The 18,014-nt window shown below is 42.8% G+C and overlaps 1 protein-coding gene across 7 annotated transcripts in view; it reads left to right on the forward strand.

Moving 5' to 3' along the window:
• KLF12 (KLF transcription factor 12) overlaps positions 1-18,014 on the forward strand; it is a 261,886-nt gene that overhangs the window by 183,221 nt on the left and 60,651 nt on the right. For 6 of the 7 annotated variants that reach the window (XM_065630125.1, XM_065630116.1, XM_065630098.1 and 3 more), the window contains one exon: positions 5,623-5,682. The exons of the other annotated variant lie outside the window; for it this stretch is intronic. In XM_065630125.1, the coding sequence (XP_065486197.1) occupies positions 5,623-5,682 (60 nt within the window). The remainder of the gene's footprint in view (positions 1-5,622; positions 5,683-18,014) is intronic. 7 annotated transcript variants of the gene reach the window in all.

Raw genomic sequence — 18,014 nt, forward strand, 5'->3', positions numbered from 1 at the left:
GACAGTTGGTCAGTACAATCTAAGGATGCTACTGTGTATGTACACAGAGATTCCAGGATTTTTGGCGTGGAAATTTGCCAGTATATATCCCAGAGCCTTTTGCCAGGATAACAGATTTGCCATCACCCAGCAGTCATTAAGAATAAGGGCCAGGTGGACGGTAACTGTAAATCAAACAGAGCCTGCTTTGAAAGGACGATATTGCTTAAATGACAGTTTGTTAGGAGATAGGGGTATTTTCAAATTGTTCCCTGAAGAAAGCTAAATTGAAAATAAAAGTTCTTTTAGCTTGGTGTACACAAAATTATGTTTTCCTGTCTCCCCTGCAACGGTAAGTTATCGTGACTGTTGAATCTAGAGCAAGGAAACATTGCCATTAGATTGTCTGTTCGCTTCTTTTGAATCACTTTGAAGTGCTAGACATTGCTCTTCGCTATGTATTTTGCCATACCACTGCTAGGAGTAATATTTTCCTTTTAAGAGAAATATTTAAATTAAGTGCATAATAAGGTGGAAGAACCAAAGAATCCCGGTTCTCTTCAAGTCCAGAGGAGTTTTACCGTTAACTTCATTGGGTCTAATGATTAACCCTGAAACCATAACAGAAGTCTGGATGCTAAAAAAAAAAAAAAAAAAAAAGTAACTCAACACTTTAGACTATTTTGGGGACCAGCACAGTACAGCAAGAACGGTATTTGTAACATATATGAGTTCATAGATACACTTCTGTGTGCCTCTTTCGTTACCTTTATCCATCACAAGCAAAATTTCAAAGATTTTGCCTCCCAGCTTCAGTTCAGTGTCCATATTGAATTGTCTCATATAATTTTCTTCTCAAAAATAGATCAAATTTGTTAATTAATTTAAATTTTAGTTTAAGAAGTGCCAATCATTTCAAGGTAGTTATCAAACTTTGCCATTATTGGGATTTTACATTACTAAACATGTTTACACGAATGCGCTTTGGAATAAAATGCCTCAAAACAATAGAGTATGATTACAATTCATATAGCACTTTTTATCTTTGGAGTGCTTTGCAAACATTAACTAATTAAATCATACAGGTCCCCTGCGTGTTCAAATATTGTAATTATCCACAGGTTAGTGACTTGCTCAAGGCCATGCAGCAAAGCAGAGGGTGAGCTGGGATCAGGAACGTTTGCCGTCTAGTCCTGTGCTTAATCCTCTCCAATGTGCTGCTCCAGAGTGAAGCTTGAGTCACCAGCGGTTAGATATGTGAAATGCATTTTGCCGATAGGGAGGCAGGCATTGTGTAATTGCTTGAAGAGCTTGACACCGAAGAATGAATTATAAGTAGCATTATGCATTACTGCAGTTTGTACACCTATTTGGCATCTGTTTCCCCTGTGATTCGTTATTCGGCTTTTTCTGGTTTTTTTTTTTCTTTTCTTTCTAAATCAGCACAGAAAGCAGAGGCAGAGCTGTGTGCATTAAGAAATTCAGAGCTGTAGCAAATACTCATCAGTGCTGATTAGGTAGCAGAACACCGCCAGAAAAAGCCACAATAAAACTAACTTGGTGATCTGCTACCTTGACTTACTGATAAGAAAAAGAAAGAGCATTGTCCTCTGCTGTCACATGAGCCAAAATTACTTCTTTTTTCATTATCTAGATCAGATAAGTTTTTATCTTTCCGTTTCCATAAGGCAGTTCCTGTGATTTTGAGACAGACAAACATGCAGCCCAATTAAATCTCAATAGCAGTGGTTATACTGATTTATGGAAAAATGTTTAGATCAATGCATGCAAAAACACCAAAAAAAGTTGTTTAGGTCACAGATATGCAAGCTGCATGCAAAAGAGGGCACTGTTAGGAGGGGAACACTGTTTAGCAAGGCATAATTGGCTGAGCGTGTGAATGCAGGGATCTCAAAAAAAAAATACACACTTTTTTTCTGCCTTTTTCCTTTTGTCCTGCACAATGGGAAATGATTGTGCTCGGTTTTCCCCTTTATTAGTTCAGTCCTCTTTGACTAGTAGTGACTCCACTGCAACCTCATTTCTCACAGCAAGTTCTTTTTAGGCTGGAGATAAAGTGAAGTGGAAGGAAGTTCCTGGATGGTGGATTTGCAAGAGGTTTTATTTTGTGCTGCGCCCGTGTGCCAAGGCAGTGTCCTTCTCCATGTGTGTGTGACTGAGGGCACGAGTGTTACTATTTTGGACACATCAAGAAACGGATAATTGGAGCTTAAAGCCACCACGTGCATGAAGTTACTTTAGCTGAAATGAAAGGAATTGAAGGCTGAAATAGGGAGCAAAGCAAAGCAATGGCTGAGATAACAGCAGCTAATCCTGAGGGGTGTCAGAAGTAATGATAGTCACAGGTTTCAGAGTCGAGCTGAGCACCGTCATCATTATAGCCATGGCAAACAAAGATGTGTCAGGAATGAAGGTTTGGATCATGGTTTCATTTATTTACCTTTCTGGGTATGTACTGAATTGCCACAGCAGTGCAAGGGAATATGAAAACTGAGGCAGGCAGAAAATATGGACGAGACGAGGGTGGGTCAGAGGAGGCAGCAATGGCCGAACCACCCCTACCTATAGTGATAGTATGCTCTATATACTATACATAGTATGCATGATATTCTCGTGTATTGCGAAGCTCAGGCGGTGTGGAGCAGGCTGGCAGGTACTGGGGTCAGAGGCTGCCCTACGAAAGGCTCATCCTAAGGCCCATTTACAGTCTGCTGCTGGCGGAATTCTCCAGCGTTGTGAACACAGCCTGAAAAAATGAAATAACCTGGAAGTGGCCAGAAGCTGCCGGCAGGCACAAAAAGAAATACTTGCATTTATGTACTCATTAGAAGTCAGCAGGAGTCTTAATCTTGTCAAAATAGCTCCCTCAATTATTTGCATTAAAAATACAATACTTAGCATAGGGCTGGGATACTGTGTGATAAATCAGAGGCACACAGTGCTGTCAGATAGACAGATTGCTTCACATAGAAGCCACCATGGTGTTTCTCTTGAGAACTGATGGCCATTGCTATTTCTGTGACCAGTTGCTTATCAGGGCCGAAGAGTCAAACCATTTATAAAGAAGTTCACATGAGGAGCTGGAATAATGACCGAAATCTCAGTCATAAAAGTTTCACAAGCAGATTAACAGGATAATGTTGTACAATAAATTATTTGCTGAAAATTATTTACTCAGCCGAACAGGCTGATTCCCTTTGCACTCAATATTTCCACTTCCAAACTACTTGCTGTCTGTATCACCACATCATTTCTGAGATTCTTAGCCACTGCTGAGGCATAGTCAAAATAAAATGTGTTTTTCCTTTTTCTTGAAAAGGAACTACCAAGTACTTGCAGTTCTGTAGCGTTTGCGTCCTTGTCAACGCACTGCATGGCACAGAGGTGTTTATGTTTCCAGCTTGCCATTGTGGAAAATAAGAGATGAAGCACTTTGTTCTGAGCTTGCCTAGTTCTACCTGTTGTAAAACCCAGAGTGTGCTGTCCTCTTCTACCAGCCTGTTTAAAAACGTGACGTCCAGTGGTTAGAGAGCTGACTTAGGTAGCCAGACACCTGCCTTTGCCAATTCTGGAACGCAAGGCCAGGATCCCAAAGATATCCAGAAGTGGTCCTACGGTGTCCTTTTCCTCTTTTTTTTTTTTCCTCCTCCACTTGTATTTCAGATTGGGAAGTGATTATTACAGATCCCTTTTATGCTGAATTGGTGCTGTCAGGTGTGTTCTAGCCATTTTCATAACACAGATAAGGTTCCAGCCCCAGAGGCAAGGGTTGGGAATTTCTCCCCAGGATTTCTGGATCAGAGCAGCCACAGCTGTTTGCCTTTCAGGCCAAACAGAGAGGAACATAGTAAGTTTTAGGTGTCTGTGAGGCTGGTGGGAGGGTGTCTGGGAGTCTTTCGCATCAGTGCCTGGATACTGTAGGTTCTAAGCAGATTTTTAGTTGTCTGCTGAATTTCCCACTCACAAAAATTCAGCGTGCAAATGCTTTATCATCCTCACCAAGTGTGTTTTTGCCTGCCCTATTGCTTAGTTGTTTAGAAGGCACCTTGATGAGAAGTGTATAAAATTTAGAGTCATGACTTCTGGGTAATGTATTGCTTTTTGTGTCAGCTGTAGGAATAAATATTTTTCCAATAAGACACAGAGATATTTATAAAATAATTCACATAGGAGAGAATGGTCAATGTCATCGTTTCTAGTTGCCATTTTTCCAGTGCATATTGATTTCAGTTCAGGGCTAATGGGGTAGGGGGGATTTTGTCCCAGTGCCCTTTGTCTGATGCAACTGTGAAATAAAACCTGTACCTAGTGATACCGTGGGACAGGTACCCGAGATATGTTTCTGAAGAAGGAAGAGACTCTACACGGAGAGTGGAAAAAGAAGGTGAAAATAAAGAGTGTCAGGCTGTGAAAGAGCTAATCACTTAGACTTTGGAAATTCTTTATGTCGTTTTGTCACCTTGATAGCAGATTTCTGTCATTATCAGAAATATAACATTTTAGCAAATGGCAAAATCAAGCAAACGGGAAAGAAGACCAATATTTACTGTGTACTTGAAGCAAGGAAATGTGAGAGGTTTGAAAGATGCAGTGCAAAACCTTGGAAGAAAACAGATTATTCATAGGTTTCCAAGGACGAATGGCAAGTGTAATTATGTAAATCAAGAGAAGTTGTCTTGAAAATTCCCTTTTCACTTTGAACAATTACAATGCCAACCTGGCCATTTTAATTGAGCATTATAAAGGATCCAAAAAATTTCCAGTGCAAATGCATTCAACTGCTGGTGTGCTAGAACATTTTTGTGATTCATGTTATTATTCTAATATTTTTGCTAGTTTCTTGGGCGTTGGCCTCAGACTAATTTCATGGTACATTTGAGAGCTAAGCCACAGAGAGAAGGACTGAAGGGGGCTATTCATGGACTTGGCTTTCTACAGTTGTTTTTATTTTTCCCCTAACGTGGTGGAACTGTTCCCAAAAGCCAGCTGTATGATGCTTCTTGTTTGAGCACATGCAGTAGATCAGAATTTGTCAGTGAAAAGGAGCATTCCACATAGTCCATATCCCAACATAGCAGTTTATACAGCTATTACATCATATATTTGTGTTGTTCAATATTCCAAATAATATTCGTTTTCCGTGGAGTCTCAGTTTTAAGTAAGAAGTATTAAAGGCTGGGTTTTGTGAATAATATTACTTAAGCAGCAGAATTCTGGGAGCAGAGGCTCAGTCCAGCCTCTGTTTCCTCTGCGTGCAGTGTCTGCCTGCTCTAGATTCTCGTTAATGTTTTTCCTCTTGGTCACCGATTATTTTTTAATAAGAAAATATGATCCACCATGATCCAGAATTGCCACTAAGTGACACCTGCGCCCTTAAGCTTTGACTCTTCTCCCATGCAAACTAATGGCAGAACTCCTAATGACTTGCTTAGCGTTCGTTGGGACCTCTACAGAGCAATTTCAGTTTAAGAAGGAGTTTTAGGCAAATGGGGAAATCTTAAAGTCCCTTCCACACTGAGGCCATGTGCTTACTTTGCAGTAAGTGTTCCTCAAGCTTGTCTAAGTCCCCTGCAATTCTTTGGGGTAACTTAAAATTCCTAATTGTCTGTGTTCAATTTCCAGAGAGAGCATGTGGGGCTGTGCCAGGTCAGCTGTTAACCCTTTTCGTTTTTTCAACTCCAGGTATGAAGCATTTTATTGTGTATTATATAATGTTCTGTTTTATTGACAAAGTGTAGTAGCAGTGCTTTTTGGCTTTCTTTCCCTCTTTATATGACATCTGGGGGATATGTGGGGCTGAGTAAAGTCCAAAGTTGATTTTTGCTATTGCTTTTTATATTTTGGGGCTGGGAGGGTGGTGGTGTACATCACGGGGAAGGTGCATTTTTTTTTTTTTCCAAATCCCAATGACTAAAATATGAGAACAGAAAGAAAATATCCTCTCTGATCTTTGATAATGCAGTTTAAAATGTTCAAAACAGTCTACTGAAATTGAGTAACAGTGTGAATCAACATAGCTCATGTTATTGCCAGTTACTGTGAATCAGTTGACAAGCAAAGGTATAAAATGTAGGAAGAGAAGGTCTTTGCAAACATCTCCTTGCTTTTTCTCCAAGCAGGCCAAGATTTTAAAACCTCGGTGTGTGATGTGCTTGGTCGATGCCTGGCTTTAGAGTGCAGAGTTGATAGGCAAATCCAGTACAGGGTTGACTGGGAGGTTCCAGTGAGCGTTGTGGTGCCATCACGTCCCTCAGATTCATCTCACTTGCCCAACTAGACATCATGTCGCATGACAGGAGGGATGTACCAACACTGATAGGGTTCTCGTTTTTCCTGGATTCATTACTGTTGTTTTATTGGCTTTTAATACAGTGTGCAATGAAACGTCCACTCTCAGTGTGCTTGCTTGCTTGTTTGTCCTCTTCCCTTCTTTTGTTTGTTTTGTGGGCCCCTAAAAAGGCTCCTCTGGAGTCGTGGTCATCATGTGACTGGTGTAAACCCATCAGCTCACTGCTTTATCTGCTCTTAGTAGTCTCTGGACTGCAAAAGGAAAAACAACTTCACACATTCAGTATAAGGAAATAAATTGCAGAATAAATGTAATTCTTCACATTTATAAGCAGAGCTAAGCTTCATAATAAAATTAAGAAGACAGCATGTTTAAGAGCAATTACACTTTCAAATTGCTAATGAGTAGTCAAATACAGAAATCATTCCTCAAATCTACTCCTATCTCCAAATTGCAGTTAATTGCATTACAGCTGGTATATTTATATTAAAAATTTGCAGTATGTTATTACTCAAACATTTTCAAAGTAGCAACAGCAGCAACTTCTCAGTTAAAGCCAATACAAAGCTTTAAAGGTTTTCTTGGGTATGAAATTGAGACGATACGTTTATTTTTCTAAAATCCTTTGAATTTCCTTTGATCTGACTGAAATTAACAGTGCAACCTCAGAAGAGGTTCTGAAGAGCCTACTAGTCTCCCAAAATGTTGTGTTTCTAAAATAAATTTGTATTTCAGATACCATTTTGAATGCAGACTTCTTTAGCCAACATTAGCAGTAATATTCTCTATAACCACCAATTATATTAGCTTCTATTCTACAGGAAGCATTTTCAAGAAGGAGGCTTATGTTGTCAATTTTTTGCTCTTTTTTGGTGTTGTCAGTATTTTGCTCAAAAAATTACTCATGAGTTTACATGTAGAGTTTATACATACCATAACAATGAATGTGAGATCCTACTAATGAGGTCCTCTGAACAACATGCATGGTAAGATGGAGATGGCATAAGTCATTTCATGTACCACTTCTAAACCTCTGAAAGTTTGTTGGCTCTGACTGGAGTGAGATGCGACTGAAATGTGGCATTTTGGTGAGCCAAGTAGCTGCTAATAAAACCAGAAACTTGGAAGAGATATATAGGGTCTTCTGTGTCTTTTTAAAGGACCAAATGGTTCAAGAAAATCACTTCTGTCAAACCTCGTTTGGGCCATGTGGACTTGTCTGTAGAGTGAAAGGTGGAAATGAGACCAATGAGATGAGTATTTAAGTCAGTGTATCATTTGAAAGTATGAATTCTTATGATGCACTTAAAACTGCTTGCACAGATAGGAGTGTTCATCACAGCTGGTCTTGCTTCCTGGGAGTATGGAGCTATTGCAGTTTAGGAAGAGTAACTGCTTGTCAGAAGTGCATTCTGCTACAATTAAATACAGCTATGTGAGTGTATGTATTTTATTGGAATGAAAATTCACGCATGCCTAGTTTTGGAGGGTTTTTTCCAGTTTTGTATTACTAAATTTTATTTTTACACTAACTTCAAGAAATTTATTCCTCCTTAAAGTTACACTCAAAATTACGGTATGCTGGTTATGAAAGTACAGAAACATTCTTAGATATTTGATTTCCTTTGTGGTGGCAGGGGTACAGAATGGATCACAAAGTCCTGAAGAAATTTTTTTTTTTGTAGGCCCCTTCCCCCTTTTTTTGTTTGGCTTGTGAAATCTCCTAAACACTGTAAGTTTTGCTCAAAACCGATCCCACACAAATGTTCTGCATCCGCTGACCTCTGTGGGTGGCCGCAAGATGTTGCTCCAGTTCATACATGTCTTAACTGTTCTTCTCCTGTAAAATGTTGAGCATTTTGTCCATACTGCCTCTCCTGATCCAGAAGTGCCCTGATCCACCTTTTCACTGGTGACAAAGTGATGCTATGTGGGAGTTTCAGATGTTGGCAGACACAATGTGCCTCTTCACCCTTGGTGTCTCGCGAATGGTACTGCTTTTGCTCTTGTATGATTTCACAGAATCACAGAATGTCAGGGATTGGAAGGGACCTCAAAAGATCATCTAGTCCAATCCCCCTGCCAGAGCAGGAACACCCAGATGAGGTTTCACAGGAAGGCGTCCAGGCGGGTTTTGAATGTCTCCAGAGAAGGAGACTCCACGACCTCCCTGGGCAGCCTGTTCCAGTGTTCTGTCACCCTCACTGTGAAGAAGTTTCTTCTCAAATTTAAGTGGAACCTCTTCTGTTCCATTTTGTACCAGTTGCCCCTTGTCCTATCATTGGTTGTCACTGAGAAGAGCCTGGCTCCATCCTCGTGACACTCACCCTTTACATATTTATAAACATGAATGAGGTCACCCCTCAGTCTCCTCCAAGCTAAAGAGCCCCAGCTCCCTCAGCCTTTCCTCATAAGGGAGATGCTCCGCTCCCTTAATCATCTTTGTTGCCCTGCGCTGGACTCTCTCCAGCAGTTCCCTGTCCTTCTTGAACTGAGGGGCCCAGAACTGGACACAATATTCCAGATGAGGTCTCACCAGGGCAGAGTAGAGGGGAAGGAGAACCTCTCTCGACCTACTAACCACCCCACTTCTAATACACCCCAGGATGCCATTGGCCTTCTTGGCCACAAGGGCACAGTGCTGGCTCATGGTCATCCTGCTGTCCACCAGGACCCCCAGGTCCCTTTCCCCTACACTGCTCTCTAACAGGTCGTTCCCCAACTTATACTGGAACCTGAGGTTGTTCCTGCCCAGATGCAAGACTCTACACTTGCCCTTGTTATATTTAATTAAATTTTTCCCTACTCAACTCTCCAGCTTGTCTAGGTCCCATTCTTCTTTCTAACAGCTCATTCCACAGGCTCAGCAAGACGGGAGGTGTTTGGCAGCTGGAGGACCCACATGCCGAATTCTGGAATATAACTTTCCTGCATTGGCCTGTAGGTTCACGGCTGGCTTCTTGGCTTGCACCTCTGCTAGCTTCTTGGCTAGCTGGCTGGCTGGCAGCTGTAGCCCTGCTTCTGGGGCTGTGTTGGGGTCAAGCTGCTCTGGAGCTGGATGACTTTCCTGATCTGAATTACCCCACCGGACACCATTTTCATCTGAGTTTGGTTCGACTCTCCGCTATTCAAAGACAAACATTTGCACCTTTCTGTTTTATTCCTGCCATTTGTAAGACTGACTCGAAGCAGTGGTTAGCTCTCATTTGTCGCCAGTTCAAAAAGGAAATAAGCATTGCAGAGTACATTGTTTCACTTGTTAGGATTCCTGTTCAGTCAATAGGAATGTAAGGCCCACGTCTGTACTTGCAGTTAATCTCTGGAACCGAATTGTAACTACAGAGCACAGGCTCTAAAAAAATTATATTTCTTACATCTAAAATTTGATTGCTTTCACCCATGAATGAATCTAGGCACTGTCAAACAGAAAAAAATACACATTTAGGGAGAAAATATGGATCATTTTTAAAAAAGAAAGATAAAGAATAGTGATGATTATGATAAATAGGACATTACGGCTAATAATTAAGAGCACCACCAGAAGAAAATGCTTGATCTTCTCTTTGCCTGATTTAGAATGTCCTCATTACATACTTTAGTTTTACCCCAGGTTTTTGTTTTGCTTTTCATAAATGAGGTAATGAAAAATTAATGCATCTAGGATAGCCAAAGCATTTGAAGTTATTCCCTAATCTATGCCTTTTCCTCTGTGCAGCTCAGTGCATAAACATTACTTTCAGTGGGAAAAACTGCAAAATCAGGAGGTCGCTAAGACTTTGGATGCTTACAGTGAAGTACAGATTAGTCATACCTCCTATGAAATTTTCATTCCCTCACTCAGCTGTAGTGAGAGTATGTTATGCTACACTGGAGGCAGTGGTATCTCTATTACACACTCTCAAAACTTTTTTAACGCTTGAGCAAATAGCACTTGGACACAAACTTCCACCTGTACGTTAAGGTTAAGCTTTGCACAGGAGTCTGACCTCTGAGGAAAAGCACCTGAATTCCCCATTATATTATAACAACTGAAGAGAGTTGCATGTCTCAGGAGCAAGCAAAAAAGAAGACTCTGCCCATCTAGTTTAAGTGTGTACTCATCTTTGCTGACTGCCTACGGAACATGCTTCCATAGGAATACAGCCCAGTTGCATTAGATAAGTCATTATGGACTATATAGGGGACAATATAGGGAACCAGTAGGAACTAAAGCATCTGTTTCACTCAGAGGTAGGCCACATAGCGCTTTCTAGATGATAACAGAGCAGCGATGATTCTTTGGAGAAACAAGCTGGCAGCAGCAACAGGAATATTCCCACTTTTTAGAGAAGAGCTTCACTAACTAGCTTGTCAATGAAGTAGGAGACCTGAGTCTTGGGCTCTCAGCATAAGCATCACAGAGTTGTTCCAGTCATTGGGATCCTTGGCACAGGCCTAATCACGTGAGGTACTTGGGGATCAGTGGAGCCTCTCATCTTCTTTCTTGCTGAATATGGGCCATTGTATACACAGGAACACAGGAGTCACGGGATAGGAAGGCGAGTGGGTAAGAAGAGCCTGAATCCTGTCTGAGCATGGGCAGGACGGGGATGGAGGCTCAGTTCCCCGGAGCAACATCAGGCCAGAAACCGACATGGATACCGAAACAGAGCTTTCACCGTTCCCCTCTTGGAGGAGAATGTACAGGTTTCTATTAGGGAGCCAGGATCTCCTTTTCTACCCAGCCTTTCAGCCTCATGGTTCTTGCATTCCTGGTGTCAGAGTAGCCTTGCTTCCATGGGTGCTCATGCAGGAGACCCCAAGCCCTTATAGCCAGGTTATTCCTGAGATGGGGGAGATGCGGAATCAACCCTTCTGCCTGAGAAGGAGCTACAACCAAAGTCCCTCCTTCCCTGGGCAGATTACTTGACCATAAAGCTACAGTACAACAAGCTGCCAGTGCCACCACCATCAAAACTCTGCCTGCCTTTTGTGAACAGCACGTAGGCAAAGTTCAGGACAGCGCCCTGGCTGTGGGTGGAAAATGGGCACCTGCCAGAAACAGCATGTGTGAGCGTATTCCTTGTGGTGGGTGCCTGAAGAAGCTCCAGCTTAACAGTGAAGGACTGGATGGGTTTAGGGATGTGCTGGGTAGGACTGTTCATGGGACAGTGGGTGGGAATACAGTCGTGGACCTGGGAAGGTTTTTGAGTGCCCGCCTCCCAAATCAGGGTTTCAGCATGCCAGTTTCCACACTTCCCTATGTATTTCACTTTCCAAACTGTATTTTCTTCTTTCAAATGAGCAAGCTTTCAGTGCTAGTAGAATTAAAGATGTTATTCCATTATCCGGAGTAATCCTTTTTTCCTTGTTTACCTGTTCCTGCCCTTCTGCCTGTCGAAGGAGGGATCTGACCTTAATTTTTACATCCCAGCCACAATTCTTGCCCCACTAAAGAGATTCTTGTCTCTTTCTGTATCCCAGTGGCTTTTGAAATCATATGTAACATAGAGCAAAGGTAGAACAAATTCTCTCTTTTTTTTTTCTTAAAAAAGCAACTATGATTGTTGTCCCTTATGAATTCTTTTCAAGCAGAGAAACAATGTGTGCTGTTAAAAAAGGAAAATAAACAATTGCAAATATGTTTTTCCCTTCCCTTGCATCTCCAGTACATTCTGTAACCCAGTTACTGTAATTGTTTTTAAATTCTTTTAAACATGCATACTGTCAAGAGGTTGTGGTACAACAAGAGTAAGTATTTCTCACAAGGCCAATGTGACCACAAAGGATGGAAAAAGACAACAGAGCAAACAGAAAATCCCATATTTTGTTTATCATCTTTTTTTTGTCTACTGGCAGATACTTGGAGAGAGAATCTGTTTACATCAATGAAAGACTAGCTTAGGTTTTGCTGGTTCCCAAGGCAAAAAGAAGGTATAGTTTCCAACTTGCAAGCTATTCAGTGTGTGTGTGATGATCTTAAGTCATTTGTGGATTTGTATGTTGCATTTTGACGTGATTAAATGTTTTAAGTCTATTGATTTCATGCTGGGGATTAATGATGCTGAATGAAAGAGCAGCAAAGAATAAAACGTGTTTACATGCCTGATTAAAATACCTTTAAAAAGAGCCTGAGTACCTATTATTGGATAGGAATGAGATAAGAACCGCGTAGGACCAATCGTGCATTCTGCATTGAAAGGAAAATGAATTAACTCCTTTAAGCATAGAAAGAAGAAGAGCAAAAATTTGTTAAGGATAGACTGTACCTTTCCGAATGCATAACTCCTGTTTTGACTCTTATTTTGGAAGAGGAGATTAAAGAGATTTCATTATCGGTTGCTGCAGATCTGTTTTACTGAATCAATCAAAGCATGATGCTTAGCTGCTTGGGATTAATGAGATGATCTTTTAACTGGAGAACTTAGTGGTGACAGCATGTTAATAAAGGACAAGACCCAAAGATATTCAGTGCAACTGTGGACATGAGATACAGTAAAGATGGTGTTTGCTGCTTTGAATTTGCACAATACTTTTAGATCTGTTTGCCTGAGCATATTAACTCAAAAAAATATTATCTTAAAATATTCGTCGTGCTAATTGGTTTGTATCTGCTCTCTCCAAATGTCTGTCTAGATTCATGGGTCATATCTGGCTTTGCAGTTAGGTGTCACGTTCTGTTTAGCAAGATAATAGTAGATGAAGATGGAACAGACCTATTTGGTCATTAAATCCATCTTGTTGAAAGCACGATATAGCCTCTTCCAATAGTATTAAACTGTTAGTACCCCTGATGTTAGCCAGAATGCCAGGGAGAAAATTTATTTGTGCTTTGTCTGTGGAGAAGGATGCTTTAATGATCAAGTTAGCATGTGGAATACTTGATGCACGTGAAATACTCCCTGTTGAGCTAGGGAGAAGTTTAAACATGCAACCTAATCCAGCTGAGTAAATATCTGACGAGACAAGCTCATGCACACGTTTGTTTTTTCTCTGCTGATGCTCTGATCCAGATGAGCATACGTGAAACGAAATCAGCAGTCTGATACGCGCTACAAGCCATTTGTCTCAGAAGGGGTTGAATGATTATCCTGGGTTTGGGGCAGCGGAGGCAGGGGATGACAATGTAAGGTTATTTATGTTTTTTTTTCCCTCCACTTCCACTGCTTAATACAAGACCTGAAGCCCTTAGTTACGGAACAAAGTGTCTGAGCAGTAACAGAGCTTGTGCAAACCCAAGAGAAATGACTGCTCCTTGCAAGCTTCCTGCCTCGGTGCAGGTGCAGGAATCAGGAGGGCCTGAATAATTCATAAGGTGCAAATTAGCCCCAGCTTGCTCTCACTGCTCGAGAATTTTGCTTCTGCTTACCTACCTAGTTGCTAGAAAGAGCAGAAATAAAGGAAGCTTGGGAAGGCAAGGCAGAGAGCGTTACAGCTTGAAGGCCAAAGTCACCGCGACTGCTGAACACTGGGTGCGTTTGAAGGCCCAGTTCTTACTGAGGAGTTAAACTGGGCACTGATTATTTGTGAAGTGTTTTCTCAGGAAGACGTAGACACTGGTGACCCTTTCCATTGCTCTCAGAGCGGGGAAAAAACTTCCTTCTAAGAATTAGGTTTTTCCTGCTTTTATTGTTACTGTTTCTAAAAACTCTTAAAATCTCGTTTAAAGCTTATTAAGCTATTTTAGAGAGTATGCATTTATGGTGTCGCCGAGCTCAAGGGTCCCGAGAAATCTGATGAGAAATTCTGGTTGTTAGGATAGTTACTGCTTTGAGTAAATGTGGATTCCAAAAGCTGGTATGAGACTAGCCATATCTGGAAATGCGTCATGTAATTAGCTTGTATTTTTGTAATTTAAAAGGCAGCATTCATGTGTTTTAAATATTGCTAGTGATGGTTACCTTTTCTGTTGGGTTACTTAGCTGCTTTTCTGCCCAGAATAACGAAATGAGAGGCAAGCAGTGCTTAACCCTTCTGCTGCACAACATTGCAGTTCGCCCAAATATCAAGGAAAAGGTTTTGCTGAGCGCTGTTTTTATGGAAAAAGGGAACTCCCGATACAGATCTGTGAACAGCTCGTGTGTCACCGTGCAGTACAGAGGGGAGCTGGTCTGGAAGAGGCAGGTTGTTTCTGCCGTGTACCTGGATATCCCTTTGACATCCCTCACGTGGGAGACGGAATCATCCAACAATCCCCATCAGGAGCAGGAACAAGGTAGTTAGTTCTCCCCATCGGAAGGTGTTTGTATGGAGAAAAATTCTCCTAAATGTTTTCGCTGTGCTGAATATGAAGAGAGAACAGTAGAAAAAAAAAAAAAAAGCTGCTTTTTAGTAGTTTGGGGGGTTTTGTTGGTTGGTTGGTTGGGTTTTTTTTTTATATATACCCCTTCTTTGTGCATCCCCTTCTACCTCACGCCCCCTCTTGTTTGCCGCAGGCAGCAGCGAGGTCACGTTGCCATCATCTGTCTCTGTATTTCCCTCATTTGGGTGGCTGGAAGAGGAGCTGGCTCTCATTTCTAGCTGATTCTGTCATTTCCGCTAGGCCCCAAGCTTGGGCGAGCGCCAAGACCAACAGGTGATCCTTGTAGCTGCAAAACAGCAGGAAGGAGGCTGTGCATGGAGGAGACAGTGCACCAGAGGGGCTGCCTGGCCCCGCTCCATCTTTCTGTATAATTAACGGCCCGCACCCCCCCGCTCCGCAACCCCCCCATACCGAGCAGAAAATCTGTGCCGAACAGCTCAGCTGGTGCAGCCGTCATGGGGAAAATGTGAATAAAGAGTCCTGGAAGGATATCGGCCATGCGAACGCAGGAGTGTCTTAGAGAGAAACCGCGGTTGGGCCTTTGTAGGAACAGGGGCAAAATTGTATTAGCCGCTGAAAAGTAATATGCAGTCTGCCAACTGTTGCAGGAAAATAAGCATTTCAATAAATTTCAGTGCTATATTCATGGGCTTTCTTGTTCATATAGGAACCAGTTTGGAATGAGGTGATAATTCAGATAAGTTTTTCCCTACAAGAAGTAGCTTGCAAAGTCACGTGGAAATTATTCGGACAGAGGGTTTGCTCTGGTCAGGAAGGGCTGTCTCGATCCGTAGAGCTGGGGGCAGCCGGTTCAGGAGCTGTGCAGGCTCTGCAATCCCTGGGTGTGACTGTGCGAGGCTTCGCAGGGGTAATTTTTAGAGCACATGAAAAACTTGCAGGAATCCTCAAGACAGCCTCAAAGAATTTTTTTTTTTCCAGAGGAAACTCCTAAAGGATTTTTTTTTTTAATGAAAACAAAGTTGTATTTAGGAGATGACAGTTGCTTAACAAAACCAATTCCAAAACGTATCTCCAAGGCTTAGGTTAACTCCTTGGCATATAGCATAATGTGAGATAATGTGTCCCTGGAAACCCTAACTGCATGTTTGTATTTGTGAGGCAGGCTGATGTTTTAAGATAGGCACTTGGTAACCTTAATCCTCTAGAAAACAGATGATATCTCAGGTTCTTTCTGCGTGGTACGTGTGGAAGCCAAATTGCTTCTCCTGCCTGTGGAGTCAGCGCTCGGCGGTTTGAAAACTGAAGGTTGTATATAGACAAGGTATAAATTTCCTGTATACACTTCTGTAGGGAGCACGTTTCCGCAGCAAGGGTAGGCTGCCCACAGGGATGAACTGGGAACCTTGATCAGCTCCGCCAGTGTCAATGAGGTATTGCAGCAGGTCTGCACAACAGCAAGCGCTCATCCTGCCTGAGCGTTCTGCTGTACGCAGACCAGAAACACGAACAGTAATAAGAGTAAACTCGGTTATGAAACATCACCGTATTTATCAATGCTTCTGCAATCTTTTTTAACTCAGACGGCAATCCAGGATTTTGTTTCTCCGTGCGTTGTTCTGCAGTTTGACAGCCATCTGAAGGGAGGGAAGTGTGCTGGCAGGGACACATCACATCTCAGGGGTACATCATGTGTGTAGAAACCAAAAGACTATCCAGGACCTGAACTGCAGCAGATTGTTGTGAATACACACTTTACTTCCCTTGGACGTGCCACCCCATGCTAAATGGTGCGAAAATGGGCACTAGCATCTCAATTTTTTTTTCCCGTGTGCCCCTTTTCTTCTCAGTGCTGGTTTACTGCCCTTGCCCTCTTCCAAAACCTCTGGTATCTGAGGCTATTAGCAGGGACTGAGATGTTTCCATTAAAACATTCTGATTTTTTCTCTTTGCTCCTCTATCTTGAGTGACTGTCCTAATCCCTACATTTGCAGAGGGTCCTGGACAAACCTGAATAGCCCCTCTGTCAGGCTTTGCTGTCCCTCTTGTTTCCCCTTGGGTTAAGGGGCTAGTGGGAACAGTTTCTTTCTCAGACACCCACCGCTGGCTCCAGTGACCTCTGTAACCCCCCCAGCATGGCAGGATGGAGCAGAAGCTTTTATCTGCAGGCTGGTCAGGGTGAGCCCAGTGACTCAGTTTCATGAGTAGGCAGCAGTGCCAGCTGAGGAGGCTGAAGAGCAAGCAAGGAGTACTTCCCACCTGCATTTTGCTCAGTGCAGCCCAGTCTCGGTAAAAACCCTCCGAAGAGCACTGCAGGCAGGAGAAAAGCAGCCTTTGGCGGCCCCCGGAAAGTGAAGTTTTCCAGTGCATTTGGCAGGCAGCCTGGAGCAGATCCATTCCTGATGCCAGCCCCATGGAGCACCGCCCCTTGTGGTTCTCCCTCCCGCTGCAGCACATACCTTACTATTATTAATAGTCCAGAGGCGCCAACAGCGTGCTTTGTTCTGGACGGTATGCGGTTGCCCAAGGAGCAGGGAACTGTGTGGCAATTGTTTTTGTGATGGTAGATGGATTCGGTAATGAGCACTCTATTAATAGTTCTTCCTGGTCTTTTTTTTGTTTTTTAATGCGCCTTCCTCTCTCCTGCCTCCCCCCTGGGCTGTCCCCAACACACTCAGCAGGTGAAGGAATCATAGAATTAATCATAGAATGTCCTGAATTGGGAGGGACCCACAAGGATCATGGAGTTGAACTCCTGTCCCTGCATGTGACAACCCCACAGTTCACACCATGTGTCTGAGGGCCTTGTCCAGTCTCTTCTTGAACACTGTCAGGCTTGGGGCCGTGACACCTCCCTGGGGAGCCTGTTCCAGTGCTCCACCACCCTCTGGGGGAAGAACCTTTTCCTGATGTCCAACCTAAACCTCCCCTGGTACATCTTCCTGCCATTCCCTCGGGTTCTGTTACTGGTTGCCAGAGAGAAGAGATCAGCGCCTGCCCTTTCTCCTCCCCTTGTGAGGCAGCTGTAGCCGCCATGAGGTCTCTCCTCAGTCTCCTGACTGTAATCCTTCTGGCAGAGGAGACAGAAGTGCTGTCGGGACACAGACGTGTGCGGGAGCAGCAGGTTTATGTGGCATCATAGCACTTCAGTGGGAGCGGATCAGCCACACCACCTGGGCTGTGCCGTTCCCTGAACAGTGAGACCTAAAAATCAAATGAAGAGTGAGCAAGAGAAACAAGTCAGTTGGAAGTTCTCCTAACGCGTGCTGCGAGTGTGCAGAGTCCCACGATGTGGTTTGTTGGTGCGTTGTGTAGCGTGTGGGGAAGGGAGCTGCTCCTGTGCATTTGGCTTGGTGTATCTTGGCCCGAAGTCATAGACTTTATCGTGCCGTCACTGCGAAATCACTGAAAGGTTCAAAATCTATGGCTGCCGTTTGTTGAACCAAAAATCCTTAATAGTCATATTTACTTTGGAACTGACAAAAC

Source organism: Caloenas nicobarica, chromosome 1, assembly GCF_036013445.1.
Source record: "Caloenas nicobarica isolate bCalNic1 chromosome 1, bCalNic1.hap1, whole genome shotgun sequence".
NCBI classification, from domain to species: domain Eukaryota; kingdom Metazoa; phylum Chordata; class Aves; order Columbiformes; family Columbidae; genus Caloenas; species Caloenas nicobarica.